General features: G+C 33.3%; 1 protein-coding gene across 1 annotated transcript in view; it reads right to left on the bottom strand.

The window, feature by feature from the left end:
• Positions 1–3545: 3545 nt before the first annotated feature.
• HDX (highly divergent homeobox) overlaps positions 3546–18518 on the bottom strand; it is a 123029-nt gene continuing 108056 nt past the window's right edge. The window contains exons 6-9 of the mRNA XM_037512224.2: positions 18425–18504; positions 14824–14907; positions 8254–8376; positions 3546–5709 (exon numbers count right to left, since the gene is read on the bottom strand). Coding sequence (XP_037368121.1) covers positions 5584–5709; positions 8254–8376; positions 14824–14907; positions 18425–18504 — 413 coding nt within the window. The 3' untranslated portion in view covers positions 3546–5583. The remainder of the gene's footprint in view (positions 5710–8253; positions 8377–14823; positions 14908–18424; positions 18505–18518) is intronic.

Below are 18518 nucleotides of genomic sequence, written 5' to 3'. Positions count from 1 at the left end.
TATGTATGGAATATAGAGATATCAAACATAGGATTATAAAACATAAACCTTAAAATTGACCCTTGAAAGCTGACATTAGATCTGAGGCATCCAGGGGGGGAGGGGGAGGTAGAGGAGATGGGAAAAAGTGGGGGGAACAATGGACTATGGTGGAGTATTACTGGTGTTTTGGTGGTGGGAAAACTATGGTGACTACATCTGAGTGGAGAATCCTATATTGTGAAAACATTAACATGGATGCAAAATAATGGTACTTCATTCGTGTGTGTGTGAAAACATATATAAAGAAAATCAATAAATTCAGATTTTTACCAGACTTAAAAAATGTGAGTTAAAAGCAGCATAATTAAAAAATGATTGGAAATACTTCATTGTCAATTCCATTTTTCACTAGTGTCAGGATTTTGACATGTAGGGCCCACTCCCATGTAGCCATCTTTGATTACATAAACTAAAATTCCTGAGCAGGGTACATACTGGGAACTAGAGGCGGAGATGAATGGATATAACACTAAAAGCAGGTGGGCTATGCAGCTTGCTTCCGGGACTTGGCCTTGGAAGGAGACATATGGAGGAGACACATGTAGACATGCTTGGAATAGACTGGTGGGTTTCAGACACATGGTGAGACTGTCCTTGGCAGAGAGAATGGCAGATACCATCTTGATTTGTATTTTTGCATCTCTCCTGTTCATGTTGCCTGGCCCCTTTTTTGTGTTTCTTTGCTGGAGGGATGGAGGGTGTCTTGCATTTGTGGCAAACTTATGGACCTCAGTGGCCTTGCTTCAGGTAGAGCCTATTTGGGTATTTCATGAGGGGATGGGTAATTTTGGGGGGGGTCACTGGGAAACTTGTTAGGAATGTCCTTTATTCTCTTCCTTCTCTGTGCACATTAATGCTATTAAAGATTTTTTTACATTAAGAGTTTTATGCTTCCTTAGCCTTTGTATGTTAGATGACTTAACCCCTTTAAAACATGCAACCTTTAACAATTTGAGGTTCCTGGGTGCACCTTGGTTGCACTTGAACAGATATAATACCATCATTTAAAAAATATATTGTAGAAATAACAGTTCATTTATACTGGGGTGATTTAATAATGTGCTAGTTTTAACATTAATGCATATATACCATTGTGGACAACTATGTTGTCTATTATGGAATATCCCATCAGAGTCATATTCATTCTTCATTAAGTAAAATCAATTAAAGATGATACAAATGTAGTTTGGAATTCAACCGAATTTCCACGTGTGCAATCCATGTCCTCTCCTCTCTCACCACCAATATCTTATTATTCACTGCATTCAAAAAAATTTTTATCAGAACCTTTTTGGGTAAAGAAAAATTTATTTTCAAAAAGGTACCAACGCTTGCAACACAAAGACTTAGAAAAATAAACATTAAAAGAAATAGATGTCTATTAGTTGAAAATCATTTATTGCCTCTATAAAAGTTTAAATAAAAACCCTATGAAAGTTCACATTACAGTCTGATGTGATTTAAAGGTGATAGAATGTTTCAGAGGTAGTACCAGTAAAATTAGATGCAAGATTGCTAAAAGGAATTCTCAACAATTTAATGAAAAATAAAATTTCAACATGGAGCAATATATCTCAGTATACACTTTAATGGGACAATCATATTTCCGTGAAAATATCACTTTATTCTCTCCCCTTAGCAAACCTGCTCTTAACAGAGGTAAGTTCTGAGGATTGGTATTGACTGTAGGGTCACAAATGAGTCGGTTCCTCCATTTTATCATTACAGAACAGCTTGGTGAAGAGCTTGGTGAAGTGCTGTCTGCCAAGGATAACACTAACTTCAAAAATAAATCCACTTACTCATCTAGACATGATGGTACTAAAAATTCCTTTAGAAAGTTAATCTATTAGAATTTCAAATTTTTAGGACTTGAATGAAAATCTAATATGTTTTTTAAAAAATAGATAATATTCCTGGTATACCATTGCTGCAATGTGGAAGAAGCACAGATGTTAATGTTTTCAAAATCTCTCTTTAAAATAATAAGATATAATGTTAAAATAAAGAAATTATTCCTTGGAAATTGGTTGAATATCCCCACTCCCCAAAACAAGGCAACATAGTAAATATTAGAGTCTAGAATTCTTCCAAATGTACCACTTATGTTTCTTCCTACAAACATACAAACTATTGATTATAAAAATGTCTTAAAATAGGGGCCTCCCTGGTGGCACAACGGGTTGAGCGCAGCCCTGTGAAGCTGTCCTCAGCCCCTGCAGCACGGGTTCGATTCCCGGCCAGCCAGGGAAATTCCCACATGGCGTGGCACACCTCTCCTGTAGTGCCCGCTGCTCCCCTCAGCAGTGCCTTCAGTCCATCTGCCTGCTCTGCTCCCCACTCTGTCTCTGGTGAATCCTCTCACCCTCTCACGCCTCTGGACTGTACCCCAGCTATTGTATAAATAAAAAAAATTAAAAAAATAAATAATAATAAAAATCTCTTAAAATTGATGTTGTTGCCTTTAGAGAAATGGCCTCTTGGACAACTTTTGAGGTCTAGGGAGTTTTCAGAGCACTGGACATAATTGAACTGAAGCCTTTTCTTCTCCAACAATAACAAACAATTCCATCACATGATTCTAATAGTAGTACAAAAGTCCTGCTGTTGATAATTGACCTTATAATAAAAAGTCTCAAGGTTCATTGAAGAGGCAAATTTTCTTTTAACCTTTCTTTTGTATATGCTAATTTTCTTATTCTCCAGGATAACTGCAATTCTCATTTTCATGTGATTAAATTTAGCTTGGCTATAATGAGGAAGGTACCTTCAGATTTTTTTTTTTAAATACACATTTTGGAAGGCACTTGCTCTTAGATACACATTTCCTGCTTAAAAACAGCTTATCCATCCTACCCTCAAAGCAGATATTAAAGTATACTTAAAAGGAAAAAAAATTTACATTTATATCTGCTTTTGTGAGGGAGATGCTTTATATAGTATAGTCTGTTTTAATATTGTGTCAATCGCTAAAGAAAGAAATACTAGCTGTTTTGCTCCACTCCATCATGAAGATGTTCACAAAAGCAGCCATAAACTGGTATTTTTCTTGTGCTAAAGTGTCTCAGAGCCAATTCCATTCTGTATTTGTGAGAAAATATACTTTCTTCATAATAGATTTTAAGCACTTGACCTTGGGATCATTTTCAAACTCTATAGTGCATAATTTCATTTTGTCAATTATATTTTTCCCTGGATTCAGCTACCTCCTTTGATTTCTGGTATAGAACAAACATAATTCCATGTTAGAAGTCTCTTGTTTCCAATAATAGCAAAATAAATATTTATGGTGCTGAGACACAAATGGTCAGACAAAAAGATTCCTAAGTGTACTGTTAAGATATATGCAGTTACTGTTGTAATGAAACTTTAAATAGAAACAAGGAAATAATTTATGCTTCCTGTTAAAATTGTAGACTAACATTCCTTCTAGGAATAACACATAAAGAATCCTTAAATCTGTTAAAATTTATAATAAAATATTTTTATTAATATTCCTCAAAAGTTAAAAGAATTAATTTGTTTTGAAGTTTATGAATTGCTGAGGAGTTGAAATCTAATATTCCTACAGTAGGAGCCTATGAATAATTTTTTATTGAGGGATGAATTGCTGAGGTATGGCATACAATCCATAAAATTGAAAGATGTATTCCTACTTTGTAACAAGAAAAAATAAGAAGGGGCTTAAATTGAAGTGGAAGAAATTAGAGTTAAAATATAAACTCAATGATTAAGAAAGGAGGTCCTAGAAGAGACTTTAATTTGTTCACATTATCTTAAGGAATGGTTTCTATATTACTGTATATGGTAGGGACTCTTTCTCATAGAGGAATTGGTAATAGTAATAAATTTAATCATAATGTACAAGGTTTGGCAACTCAATGTTCCTTTCTCTGGATGGAATTTGACTTTTCAGCAAGTTGTACTAAATACTACAAAGAATCATAACTCTCAGTTTAAAGGCAGTATATCTAACCACTGAAATATTTCTGCTAACAGAAGAACCATAACAGTAGCATTGCAGCAATATTAAATCAAACAAACAGCTGGAAAAATGAAGGACTATCAATGAGCCTTACCTATTTGTGTGTTTCGGGAGGGGACATTTCAAGGTCAAAGACAGTTATGACTGTCTGCGCTCAAAAGTTGGTATCAGTGAATCTCAAGTTCAAAATTGGTTTTACTTCAAGTTACAAAAATATCTGACCCAGAAACTCCATGGCCAAAAAAGTTATCTATCCCCTTCATTAATCTTTTAAGTATAGATAGTAATTTAACTAAACAACACAATTCCACACTGCCAAGTCACAAATATATGACACTGAGTTCAGGAGAAACTGGTATTTTCCCTTGAATAAGTGTTGATAATGCCATCTGGTATCCCAGAAGAGAAGGTCTGTAAAAAATTTTCTACCACATATTGCCATTTGCTACCTAGTAATAGAACAAGTGGGTAATATGCTCATTTTAGGATTGTACTCAGCAGAGAGTTTCCAGAAAACAAAAAAAAGTGTAGATTACAACCAAAGTAGTGTAAGTATTTGAATATTATCCTTGGCTGATGGCTCTATACAAGCCTCACATGAACATGAGTTAATTTTTGTGACAAAGCTGAGTGACTAGATAAAAAACAATCTCAGTGGCTTACCTTAGAGTTCTGTTACATAAAATGTAAGAACTGAAAAAGTATTATGGAGATGATGATAGACATAATATTTGTGCAACACTTCATTGAACTCAGTTACACAAATTTACTAGTAGAATGTGAATCTTATCAATATTTTTCATTTGCAGAAATGAAAAATTCCCATTAAAACTAATCTTTTACAACATTTTTTTTCTGTACATTTAATAATTTATTTGACCTCATGTTGTTGAATTACTTTTCCATAATTCAAATTGTGGGCTAGATAATGGAAGGATACCAACAATTTACAATTATACACTAATAATCACTTCAATTTTTAATCATTAAATTAAGTCAAATTCTCATAGGGATTGAAAAATAAATCCCAGGACATATCCAGGTTAAATCTTCTTTAAAGTTTTGCTTTCACTTTTCAGTCCACATTCCTGAGTAAAAGTATTATGTGCATGATAAGAAAAGGAGAGAATAAGAAAGATGTAATGGCTACAAAAACAAGACTAAACAAGCTTCAGTAACTTGATACACAATGCTGAAATACCTTTATTTTTGTGCCTCTGGCCAAACTATTACTAAAACTAAGATTTTTCCATAAAACAAATAAAAATTTTTAGAAATTATACATTATGAATTTCATAGGTAAACTCCTCAAAATTAAATTTAATATTTTCCAGCGTTCCATCAGTTTGTAAAAAAAAAAACCTCTCAAATAATGCCTTTAAATATCACATACATTTTTTGCACTGTAGCCATTATATCTTGTCCATCTTTCACAAAATACATTGGTTTCAGCCATATGTTTTCAAACTGAAAAATTTCATGGCAACATTATGCAGTTATCTTGAAATGCCACCTGGTAAGCAGCCAAAAGGCTTTATCATATGTTCCCCTTTAAATCACAAACTGTCTGAGGCATTTTTCTCTGATAAAGAAGACACACTGAATGAGGTATCATCAGGCTCCAGTGAGGCATGACTGAAATCCATCTCTTCTAGTTCAGGAGGTAAATCTGACAGCAGTGCCTGAGTCAGAAAAATCAATTTTTTGAATTAGTATGTGGACATATTTTTTTCTAATTTCATGATAATAATTGTGGTCCACTAATGTTGATTTATTCTTATAGATTCAAAGAAAAGAGCACTTCTATTTCAGGATCTGATACAATATTTCACCTAAAAGAACAACTCTTCATACACTATTAAGTAACAAAATATCAGATCTTGAGAGTGTGGATTATGTAGAGTGGAACCCTGGACTAAAGAAAATCTGGAGGGAAATGAACAAGTATTTTGGACCAAGAGCTTTTAAGTATTTGAAATAGGTGATGTTCATACTAGTTTTGAGTGTTCACTGAAAGCTGCTAAAGTGCTTTAAAATTATATTACTTAATAAAATATTTCTGCTCCCTTATAGTGTCCTTTAGAGAAATCATTTCACAGACACTATTTTGTACTTCAGAGAGAGAAAGAACTTAAGCAGTTAGGAAAGAAGTTCAGCTATTCTGTTTTAGACTATAACAACTTGAAAAGGTCAAGTGAGTTTTCTTCTTTTCTTAGCTGTGCCCATATCTACAGATAGCCAAACATGCACTATGGGGCATGGCTGAACCAGTGAATCTAGCTGTGTAATAATTTATCTAGAGAGCTGCTCCTTTCTTTGCTATAGTAATTGGGATAAGCCAAGATCTGTGAATTAAGCTTTGCCATGGTATAATTATTTCATCTGGAGTTGCAGACCACGCATCCATGCTAGATAAATAAATAAGTAATCAAACTTTTTGTGACTGACAGTGTTGATGCCCACTTGACCATAAGAAATTACAAACTAAATGACTGATTTGCTGCTCCCAAAATTACAAACAATATATCATAACTGAGCAATATTTGAGCTGCTTCACTTGTAGAGCTAGTTTTGTGTGCAGCGGTCAATAAGGATTAAGTGAACAAGAATAAATAAATGCAAGCTTGTCAACATCCATTTAAGGAACAGAAAGACAGATCATGTCGAAGAACACATGAGATCAATTATTGTAATAGGGTAATATCCTATTCTCTTTATTAAAAGAGTGGCAGCTATAAATCCTATCCTATTAAATAGATCACAAACTTCTTGCTGAAATTTGGAGTATTTAAAAACAGTTAGTTAAAGGACTACATGTTATCTAAAGTCCTAGGTTGTAGTAATAGGACACTGAGCCATTTTCTTCTAGAACAGTGGTTTACTACTGTATCCAAGTGAAATAAAGCCTTTCCTGACATTAATTGATCATAGTCTATGAGATATACACCACTAGACTTAGTTCACTTTGCAATTGTGAAGAAGCCTTATTAAAGACGACAAGGTATTTAAATTAACATTCACTGACCTTGTGTTTACAATACTGGAAACTCAAGTAGATGAAGAGAGAAAGATAATCTAAATTATAGTTGGGAGATGCTCAACCCAGAGCAACACTATCATTTATATTTTTGTCTTTAATTTCATGTAGTTGACTAAAATGAGTGTAATATGAACTAGAAAACCTTGATGTCTGACGCAGTATAGATCACTACTAATGCATGAGGTCTACTTCAAAATTCTTCTTTTCAATATCTTACTGAATTTTAACATTGGCATACTCAAAAAAAACTTTGGATTTTCACAATTGTTAGAACTGTCTTTTTCATAGACACTGAAGGAAACATGCATTCTTGGTTGGATATAGGCAGTGAATTTTTGTATTTTTTAAATTCATTCATGAATAAAAATTATACAATTTATTTCTAATTAATGGTTACCTGTGACATAATACTTATATTAAATTTCTCTGACAAAGAATTAGCACAATAATATACAATTTAAAGGCAAATTTGGCATCATTTAGTGTTGAATGGAACATTAAATTCAATTCTGCAATCTTTTTTAGCAAGCTTAATAAATTACTAAGCAAATTTCACATGTAATGATAAGACCAAAAATGTAATTCGTGAGGAATTTGTAAGCAAAAATCCATAGCAACAAACAAAATACATTAGATTTCATCTTTGGGGTAAAGGAGTCACATACTCTACTTATATTGGGAAAAGTAAACAATCACTGTTGTCATAAAGAATTTCACATTTTCTTAGTGATGAATAATATATACTGTGAAATATAAAGTATTCAAAGATCTATGATCTTCAGTGAGGGCAAGCAATTAACTAAAATACAGAAAAGAGGCAAATGCCTTTACCTTGTTCATTCAAAAAAGGTCCCAAAATATGTGCTTCTCCAATTAGAGTAGCCCCATCTCCACAAACAATATGAAGAATTTCTTTAAACTAATTTTAAAATTATTTTTCCCTACTTAAGGCTAGCTTGGAATTAACAAAGTATGTTAATCAGTTATTTTGATTTCTCACTAAAGCAGCACACAAATCTGAATATCTATTCTCAATAATACTGTGCTAATAAAAGGTCATGAACTAACAAATACTTCCTTCATGTCAACCAACAATGAAGTGTAAAAATGAAAAAACAAAAAGAACTCATGTGTGACATACCATTTTCAACATGATACATTACTAGTCATCTTTTCTAGCACCTACCTGCTGTTGTTCTTTATCATCAGCTTTCATTGCTAGTATCAAGCTTCTAACAAATGTCTGAAGCTTAAAGTATTTTTGTTTCTGAATTTCTAGCTCATTTTCAATGAATCTTACTTCTTCATTCTGAAGGAGAAAACAGCAAACAATACAATTACCCTCTACAAACCTGGACTGTACATGTTTGATGCGCAATATTTTTTTTTAAATCCACAAATTGGAGGAGAAGAAAAGATTAAATTTTAGCAAAAGAAATATAAAATTTGGAAGATTATCTTGTTACTACAAGGCTAACTTTAAAGAAATCACCAACAGACAACCATTTTCAAGGTCAAAAATTCAATTTAATAAATTCCAGTAAGAAAAAAAATTCAACAAATGTTTCCCTTCTTGGAAATATTCCACATACATTAAACTAGTTAGCACTTAGATAGGGATTAAGACTAGACAGGGTTCAATGAGCCCCAAGTAAAGAGCAATAGCAGATGTAGTAATACACCGAATGTACCATTCCCAAAACCAAATACTGAGAACTGAAAAAAAGTTTATCATTTTTTTAACCAAGAAGAGACTGAATTTATTACTAAAACTTTAAGATTTCTACTGCCCTCCAACCTGTCTTAATATAGGAGTCTGTTATTCAGACTATATCTCCAAATGCATCACTGTGTACCATTGATTGAAAACCAATCTCTCTCCATTATTTTTGTTAGTTGTGTAGGAAAAGAACAATACACTAGAAATTGGCAGCATTTTTGTGCCAGGTTTACTGGCAATTGTGTTAGCCAGTGTAGCTCAATCAAGCTCTCTGTGACTGTCCACCCATCAGTAAAATAAATTAATACTAGTGCTCTTTGGCAGTTATAGTCTCAACTAAGAGAATGGTCATGAAAATGTTCTCAATAGATTTACTATTCAAACTATAGTAATTGAGAAATTGTGGTAATGGCAAAAGAGCATATAAATCAATGGAACAGAAAAGATATACGAATATAGCAGAGTCCAAAAATATATATAATTTATAAACACATAGATTATACTTATATATCAACCAGTTTATTTCAAAAAACATTGGTTGAACAATTGAAATCCATACTTCCCCACAAAGAAAATAATATCAACCCTTAAACTTACATCACATACAAAATATATTAAGAAATGGGTTATAAACCCAAGTGTAAAACCTAGGATTATAAAATTAGAGGAAAACAGAGAAGTGAATTTTTGTGTCCTTCAGTTAGGCAAAAATTTCTTAATAGCACAAATAAAGCACGAAACTTAAAGATGTCATCAAAATAAAAACCTTTGCTCTTCAAAAGACACTTAAGAAAAATATAAACTACATATTGCAAGAAGATATTTTGAAATCATGTGTAAAGCACTCACTTTCAGAAAATATAAAGAACTCTTACAACACAATTATAGGACCAATGACAGAATAACAAGGCGGCAAAATATCTGAAATATATACTTCATAAAAAAAGGTACATGAATAACCAATAATCACATGAAAAATGCTTAATATTATTTCTCACTAATGAAATGCAAATGAAATCCACAGTTAGATACTACTACTAACATAATACAATGGCTAAAATTAAAGAGACTGACAATAGTAAGTAGTGGTAAAAACGTGGAAAAAATTGAAGTCTTATTTATTTGCTGGGAGTGTAAACAGTACAGACCTTTTGAAAATGTTTAGGAAACACTTAAAATGTTTTGGCAGATTCTTACAAAATTAAACATACTCTTTCTTACCATATGACTCAATAGTACTACTCCTTTTTTTAATTGAGGTAACTGTTTTTTGTGTTTTAGAGGTATAAGATCTTCCCCTTAAGGTATTGTTTCCACACCACACCCACCAGCAAAACATGCACACAGTCATCTTAAGTGTTTACCCAAAGAAAATGAAAACATATACCCACAAAAAGACACACATGAATGTTCATAGCAGTTTTATTCATAATAGCCAAAAACTGGAAACAACACAAGTCTTCATGAGGAGGTAAATAAATTTGTGGTCATAGTAACACAACTGTGTACAACTCACCTAACTACATAAAGAGGTGAATTTTATTGCATGGAAATTATATTAATCCAAAAACATGATTAAAAATAAAAAAACATTAAAGGAGACTGCAGATCTTGTAAACTTAATAACTTTAATTAATTAAGCTGAATTATTTTAAAAAAACAATAAATTATTAGTCAACCCCTTGCCAAAAATCATTAAAATAAATTATGAATATTCTCCATAGTTGGAGAGCTGGTGTGAAAGAATACAGTAGGAACTGTAGCAAAATTTGTTCAAAAAGTTATGCAAAATATATTAAAATTAGTTAATTCTATGGCTATGCTTATTTCAATTGAGAGGAGGCAGTTGCAGTAATCACATTAAATTTATGAATGTGTTCATTGTTTTATCAGCTCATTTTAGAATGTATTATACCTAATAAACCTGTTTTATATACAGACCCATTAATATCAAGTCAATCATCTGCAAATGATAATTCAAGGTAAATTCCTTATGCAGAGGCGTACTACAGCAATCTAAGTTACAAGCAAGTACTATAAAACAATTCAACATGTTTCTGCCACAATGCATTAGAATAATTCTAAAGTTTATCTTTTTTTAGTATTCATTGTGAGAGCAGTATTAGTGAATTACTGACCAGGAAGTCTTTTTCAAGAACACAGGAGATATCTACCATCATTAGTTGTAGTGTCTCATTTGAATGCAGAGTCCTTTTGAGCTGCACTCACAATCCATTAGAAAAAAAATTTAAAGACATTAATTCACATTTGCAAAAGTCAGAAAGAATCTTTTAGGATTCGGATATTTAATTTCTCATGCGTAAATTCCTCCTCTTCAGTATTTATGCAATGTTTGGAAAATATAAACAGCCTTAAGAAAATTAATTTGCACACATTTTCTTCTTAGAGCTCCTTTTGCAATCCTATTAAACACTTCCTAGATTATAAGCAGCAATTTATGTATACTTTAGTGATTTTTTTACATAAATGGAATGCTTGTGAGAGGAACTAGAAAAATAATATCAGCTACTGAATTTCACAAAACGAAATTTAAACTCATTTTTCTTGTTAAAATCTTCCCTACATTCCCAATAAACTTTGTCAATTCTCCAAGATAATTGTAGGGAACACTTGAGACTTCACCTGTACTAGAGTTTTGATCTCCAAACAGGCTATCACTGGCTGCCAAACCTAAGGTGTTATTTTATGAAAGTTACTCATGTTCAGGGAATGAGCACACCAACTTGTCTCATAAGCATGTTGGGTTAATTAGAACTCCTAGAAATATGGATTTTTAGCAAAATGTCTCAATCAGAAGCTCTACTACGCCCAGACTTAATACTGATGGTTGCATACTAATATTTCTCAGATGCATACAGGAAACATTCTTACATTTTGCTACAATGAATCCCAAGAATAATGGGAGACTCTTGTATAGGAAAAATTGTATAATGATCCAACTTCTGATCTTAATTGATTTTATATAAATGGATATTTGCATAATAGTATAAAAAGTACTAGCAAGAATAAATTAATTAATATATCCACTCACTCAGAAAGTAATTACTGAACATTTGATCAAGAAACACAGGGATGAGTAAGTCTCTTCCTTCAAGAACTTTATGATAAATATACCTGAGAAACTAACAAAGTGATTTTGATCTCAAAACAGGAATATTAGCATGTGTACTCAAATAAAGCATAACTGTTCACTGAAGAAAAATTAAATTTTTATACTAATACAGTTGTTTTAAATGAGCATCCTAAAATCAGCAATCAGAACTGATATGAGGTTTCCTGTAGCCTTTCTTTAGCATTAAATTCACAGATGGAGGGAACTGATGATTATAAAAAGATGTAATTTCTATATAGGTGTTGGTTTTTGAAAGTTAATAAGAAATTTATGTAGGATGGTCATGTGTTAAAAACCTCCCTAAAAGGAAAATGAAGGACCATTTTTCTCACAGCATTTATCACAATGGAAAACACTGCATCATTAAGTATCTTTTAGAGTACAATGGAAATGTTAATAATCATTTTGTGATTGTATATTTTGCCCTAACCTAATCTTCAGCCCTAAATTCTGCTCAAGTAGGCTGCCACTCAGAAGGGTAAGGTCCTGGAAAGAATCCTGAGTTATGGATCCAACAGTATCTGACCTGCTTGGGTACTAAGTGGAACATTTAAAAACTGCAACTCTGCCCTTTCATTTGTACTTTCCATTGTTTATACCAACTGGTGGTTTGCAGAAACATTTTAATCCTTTGCTGGGCATTTAGAAATATTATATGTCCATGCAGGAGAAATTAGAAATCTATTGTGCTCCAGAATCAACTTTATAATTCTATTAGTTGGAAATACAGTTTAAGTAGTGGAATGCATTTTGCTCTTTGACAAATTAGCAAATAAATTTCAAAAGATAGTTTCCTTCTGTATGGACAGTGTTCACTATTTTAAAGTTTGACATGTTATGAGCATTTGGAAAACAGACTGTTGAATGACATAACTTTCAATTATAGTAAAACTGAAAAGAATTTTGGGAAAATGACAGCTGCTATCTTTTCTGAATAAATGTTATTTTCTCTTAACATTTATTACTGGTTTCTGCTTTGAACACTTATGATATTCCAAGAAAAAAATCTGTGTATGGAAAAACATGACTGTATGGCTAAAATTTCAGAAAGTACCCAACTTACCTAGTAAATTTGTATACTTCTTAACAAATGAATAGCACTTACACATATGTTCAGTAAACAAACTGACACATAGACTGATAGTTTATGTCAAAATTTAATAAAAACAAAATTATGTATAGCATGCTGTCAAAGTTAGCCTGTCAATTTAGTAAGAAATGACATTCAGAAAAGGTCAACTCTTTTTATATTCATCTGATACTTGTTTTAGAGATTGTTTTGAAACATCTCCTAAAATAGCTATATTATATTTAAAAGAGGTCTTCAGAAGTTACAATTAAAAAGATAAAATTGGCAAGGACCACTGGAAAAAAATCTTCCCTTTACCACAATTCAAAAGTGAACATGGTGGAGAACTATGAGTGCCTTGGTGGTGGGTGTGGTATGGTAACATACATCCAAAGAAGTATGAACCTACACCCCTAAATCATATAGTGTTGTAAACCAATATTAATTCAATAAAAAATAATTCAGTAAAAAGAAATTTTAAAATACTAATTGACACAAAGTTAAAAAATATTCTGCTATTATAAAATGGAGGAGTGCTAACTCAAAAATGAAAGAGTCTTGGACAAAAAATAAACACTGACTTTAAAATAAAAGAATTTCATATGTTTCACATTAACCACCACTATTAACTGCTCTATTTTGCCATGCTCTGTCAATATCTACTCCTGCTCAGCCAATTTTTTTGTTTCCTTTTCTTTCTTCATTTTTTTAATATTTATTTTCCTACATCATTGTTAATTTTTGTACAGTATTTGACTTCACCTCTCAGATATATTCCCCATATTTCTCCTACCAACATAGCCCCAGTGACCAATCTACCCAGTCCATTGTGCTCTTCTCCCTCCCCTTTTTTTTTTTTTTAAAGATTTATTTTATTTATTCATACAAGCACTGGGTACAGTCAGAAGCACGGGAGGGTGAGAGAATTCACCAGAGCCAGAGCGGGGAGCAGAGCAGGCAGAAGGACCGAAGTACACTGCTGAGAGGAGCAGCAGGCGGCAGGAGAGGTCTGCGCGCCATGTGGTACCCTCCTCCGGTGGCCGGGGAGCAGCCGGGGATTGAACCGGCGCTGCAGAGGCAGCGGGCAGCTTCGCAACCCAGCGTTCAACCACTGCGCCACCGGGGAGGCCCTCCCTCCCCTTTTGATTCCTCTCTTTCCTCCCTCCCCTGCTCTATGCCTCAGATTTATGGTCAGCTTGCAAGTTTTGTTATTTTTCCTAACACTTTGTTCAGTTTCTCTATATTCCGCATATAAGTGGGACCATGTGATATTTATCTTTTTCCTTCTGACTTATTTAGCTTAACATAATCCCTTCCATCTCCATCCATGTTGCTGTAAATGGCATGAGTTTATCTTTTTTGATTGTTGAGTAGTATTGTATTGTGTATATATAGCACAGTTTCTTGATCCATTCATCTATTTTGGGGCATTTAGTTTATTTCCTTGTCTTGTCTATTGTAAATAGTGCTGCAATAAACATAGGAGTGCAGGTTTCCTTTTTAATTATTGTTTTTGTGCCCTTTGGGTAGATTCTTAGAAGTGGAATCATTAGGTAATATGGTACATCCATTTTTAGTGTTTTCAGGAACCTTCACACAGCTTTCCATAGTGTCAGCCAACTCTCTACTTAAAACCATAAACACTAAAGCAGCCAGCATTAATTAAAATGCCCGGTACCTTGAGTGGTATTCAAATTGCCTGAGACAGTCAAAACAGACACCCGGGATGTTTAATTTACCAAGAAGAAATGAAATAAGTAAGTTATGGGTACTATAAAAATCTGCCTCATTTATCATCTTCCTTTATAAATACAGAATTTGAAATTGCCTTTACCTTATAATCCAAGAGAGAATTCACCTGTTCTACTTCAGAATTACTTATCATGTCACTTTCTTCATCATCAAGAATTTCTATTTTCTGTAACACACAAGAGGTTTTTATAAACATGTCCGATCATCATATTTTCACTCAACTGAACATATACAAATTGAAAATATACATATTCAGCTTATGTATTCAATTTAGTGATGGGATTATCTAGACTAAGTAATTCAGAATAAATTCTGATAAGTCACCTACTCAATGTTAACTTCAGTGTGTGACTTAGCAAATTCCCTCTACTATTAACTGATGACTGCTTAGTAACTAGTAACTTATCTTAATACATTTAAAGTAGAAAATATAATATATTCTTTCACAATATCCCTGAAAAAAAGGGACATTCAAATTCTACTTAAATTTAGTGCCCTCCAGTGACAGGGAATTTACTTTCTATAAGGTTGGTATACTTAATGGTAAGCATATCTAATTGGTAGAAGGTGTTTTGTAAATGCCACATTTAAAAATTTCTAATGTAAAATGTCAAATTATGGCATACATTACAATATTACATACATTTTTTTAAAAATTCACTTATTTAATGCACTTCATTAGCTAGAGAATTGGAAGCAGACATTTATTACATAATAATATGGCAACATGTTTCCATCATTGGGCAGTACAGGGGGTGGAGAGGAGAGAGAAAGAGAGAGAGAGGGAGGGGGAGGGAGAGAGAAGCTAAACTTAAGGTGCAGTATAGTTTATAAAATATCTTGCACACAGTAGGTACTAATTAAATATCTATCACATGAATAAACAAAACGGCTTAGCACTGAAGGAAAGAATGACCAATAAGCTGCAAACATGAAAGCAAGGTAAGTTCTTTAATCATGGAAACTTGACTTTAATAAAAGCAAAACCAAAAGACAAAATCAACTGCAAATTTATCTTCTGCATATGAAAAACACTTCTAAACATTTAAACTCTGTCAACCTCCCCAAAATTTAAAAACTAAAAATTAAGCTTGAGTTAGTCACTAGTCAATCTTTTAAGAATGAGCACAATAATAGAAATATGTCATAGGCAGAATTTGAAATTGAGTTTTCTAGTCAGCAAAATATGTGGTAATTAAAAGTCACAAACAGATATGGAATGATTCTATTTGATATATTACTTATGAGTACATGATACCAAAACCCTGTGACCTGCAGAGTTCTGAGCCAAGAGAACAGCTGCAACAAAATTGCTATCTACTGCTGCCTAGAGATAAATCTAATGTATTGTTTTCTACTATAATCACCATAAACTTGGGGTTTAAATGTGTTGACAATAATCAAACCTCAAATGCACTTTGTTTGATGTTGTCTTTTAGATTCTCTACCTTTTTGAATTGGTTTTGGGAAAAAAAGAGCTGAACAACCCATGGCATGAAGTTATATGCCACTGTAAAGATTTGCGCACATAAATAAATCGTATATGTCTTGGTGATTTGCCATGCACAAACAACTGGGGGCATTCAAAAGTTACAGGCAGAATGTATCAATCTTTGAACGTTTGGAGTTTTGTCTCTGTAAATCAACTGCCCTTGAACAATTAGGTACTTAAGTGATTTTGAGTCACCCAATACCATGACTTCATTCATTATCTTCAAATGTCTGCTGCAGGAGAGATCAATGCAGAGAAATTCAGGTAAAAATGAGCATGTCGGGGGCCTCCCTGGTGGTGCAAGGGCTTAAGCACAACACTGTGAAGCTATCCGCAGCCTCTGTTGCACAAGTTCGATTCCAGGCCAGCCAGGGAGCTACCCACACGACCCAGCAGACCTCTCCTGTCTCACCCGCTGCTCCCCTCAGCAGTGTATTTCAGTGGATCTGCCTGTTCTGCTCCCCATTCTGTCTCTGGTGAATCCTCTCACACCTCCACACCTCTGGCCTGTATCCCAGTTCTTGTGTGCATAAATAAGTAAATCTTTAAAAAAATAAAAATAAAAATGAGCATGCCATGGGGGCTCAGAACTCTGCAGGTCACAGAGTTATGGTATCATGTACTCATAAGTAATATATCAAATAGAATCATTCCATATTTGTTTGTGACTTTTAATTACCATATATTTTGCTGACTAGAAAACTCAATTTCAAATTCTACAGCGGGTTGAGTGCCATGCTGTGAAGCTGTCCGCACCCTCTGCAGCATGAGTTCAATTCCTGGCCGGCCAGGGAGAAACCCACATGGTGTGGCAGACCTCTCCTGCCTTGCCTGCTGCTCCCCTCAGCAGTGAATTTCAGTAGATCTGCCTGTTCTCCTCCCTGCTCTGTCTCTGGTGAATTCTCTCACCCTCCCGTGCCTCAGACTGTACCCCAGTTCTTGGATAAATAAATAAATCCTTAAAAAAATGAGCATGTCATTAGGGGAAGGTTGTTTCAATTTTTAAATAATTGTACGTAATTTATATAATTCTAGTTTACTGAAGAGGACATTATTACTTGGTGGAATTTAAGAATGTCAGCACGATTAATTCTAGAAAACCATTATTGTTCATTATCTAATGAAAACATGATTTTGCCTGGAAAGCTTGTTTTCCTATATGCATACTGAATTTTGTGTCAGAAGGGTTAAACATGAGCTTAATTCAGAACTGAATTCATACAAAGCAAATCTAAACCATATTCTTCCCGTGGAAAACACTGTTATATATCATTGATGTTTAACATGAAAAAATGGAACTGTATATTATTTGCTCAACTTTCATTAAGGAGATGTGGCAGAGTTATAGTTTCAGATAAATAATGCTTGCAATAGAAGCCATGATAAATCTCAAAGTTACAGCCATTTTTTAACAACAACAAAACAGAGGGGCCATTTTTGAAGGTTGCAATCAAGCACAAAACACTTATTCAAAAGCAAAAGCACAATAACATTTGTGTTTATGATTGACTTATTACATTTTTATTTCTGTATTACTTAATACTGTCAAAATGTAAATAGATGCTTCTAATGTAGCTGCTTAGAGAATATCTCTATATACCAAAAATGTTGACTTTTTCACAAAACTCAGTTTAATTCATACACAGTCATTATTCAGTTGCTTCATGCTGTCTATACTCCACTACGATTTTTAAGATGACTAGAAGAGTCCAACTTAACTAGAAAGAAGAAAATTTTCCAAACACAGTATGGATAGGTTTGGTCTGAACAGAGAACCTGGAGTCAGGAATCCTTAGAGAAAAGTCCCAGAACTAACAAAGGCTTCTTTCATAATCTCGGGTTAAATTCTTTTTTAATCTTGCCATTTGTCAAATGAGAAGAAATCTGCTTGTTCCTAAATGTGTTGAATAAAAATAGCTTGTTATGTACAAAATGTCCTATGTGTAGTAAGCATTAGGCTTTTATATTCGCAAAGCTCCTATATATATAAAAAAAAAAACCTTCAAATGACAGCTCTATAAATTTCATTTATTATATCCTCAAAGATATACAACTTCATTGACAACAGCTCTGCTTTCACTTCTGAAGCAGAACAATACTTTATTCTGACAATGCTTACATTGCTACCAACTGGAAACCTTATCACTGAAATCCATCATGTAATGAGGAAATAATTTCAAAAAATACATACCACATTATCTGTGGATACTGCATGGTGGTCCTCCTCCTTATGAGCCCTTGCCTCATTTGGAACAATTTCAGTAGACTCTTCTGTAGAAAAAAAG

This window comes from Talpa occidentalis, unplaced genomic scaffold (assembly GCF_014898055.3).
Source record: "Talpa occidentalis isolate TD23 unplaced genomic scaffold, MPIMG_talOcc4v2.1 talOcc4.15, whole genome shotgun sequence".
NCBI classification, from domain to species: domain Eukaryota; kingdom Metazoa; phylum Chordata; class Mammalia; order Eulipotyphla; family Talpidae; genus Talpa; species Talpa occidentalis.
This window is presented reverse-complemented; position numbering and strand designations above follow the sequence as displayed.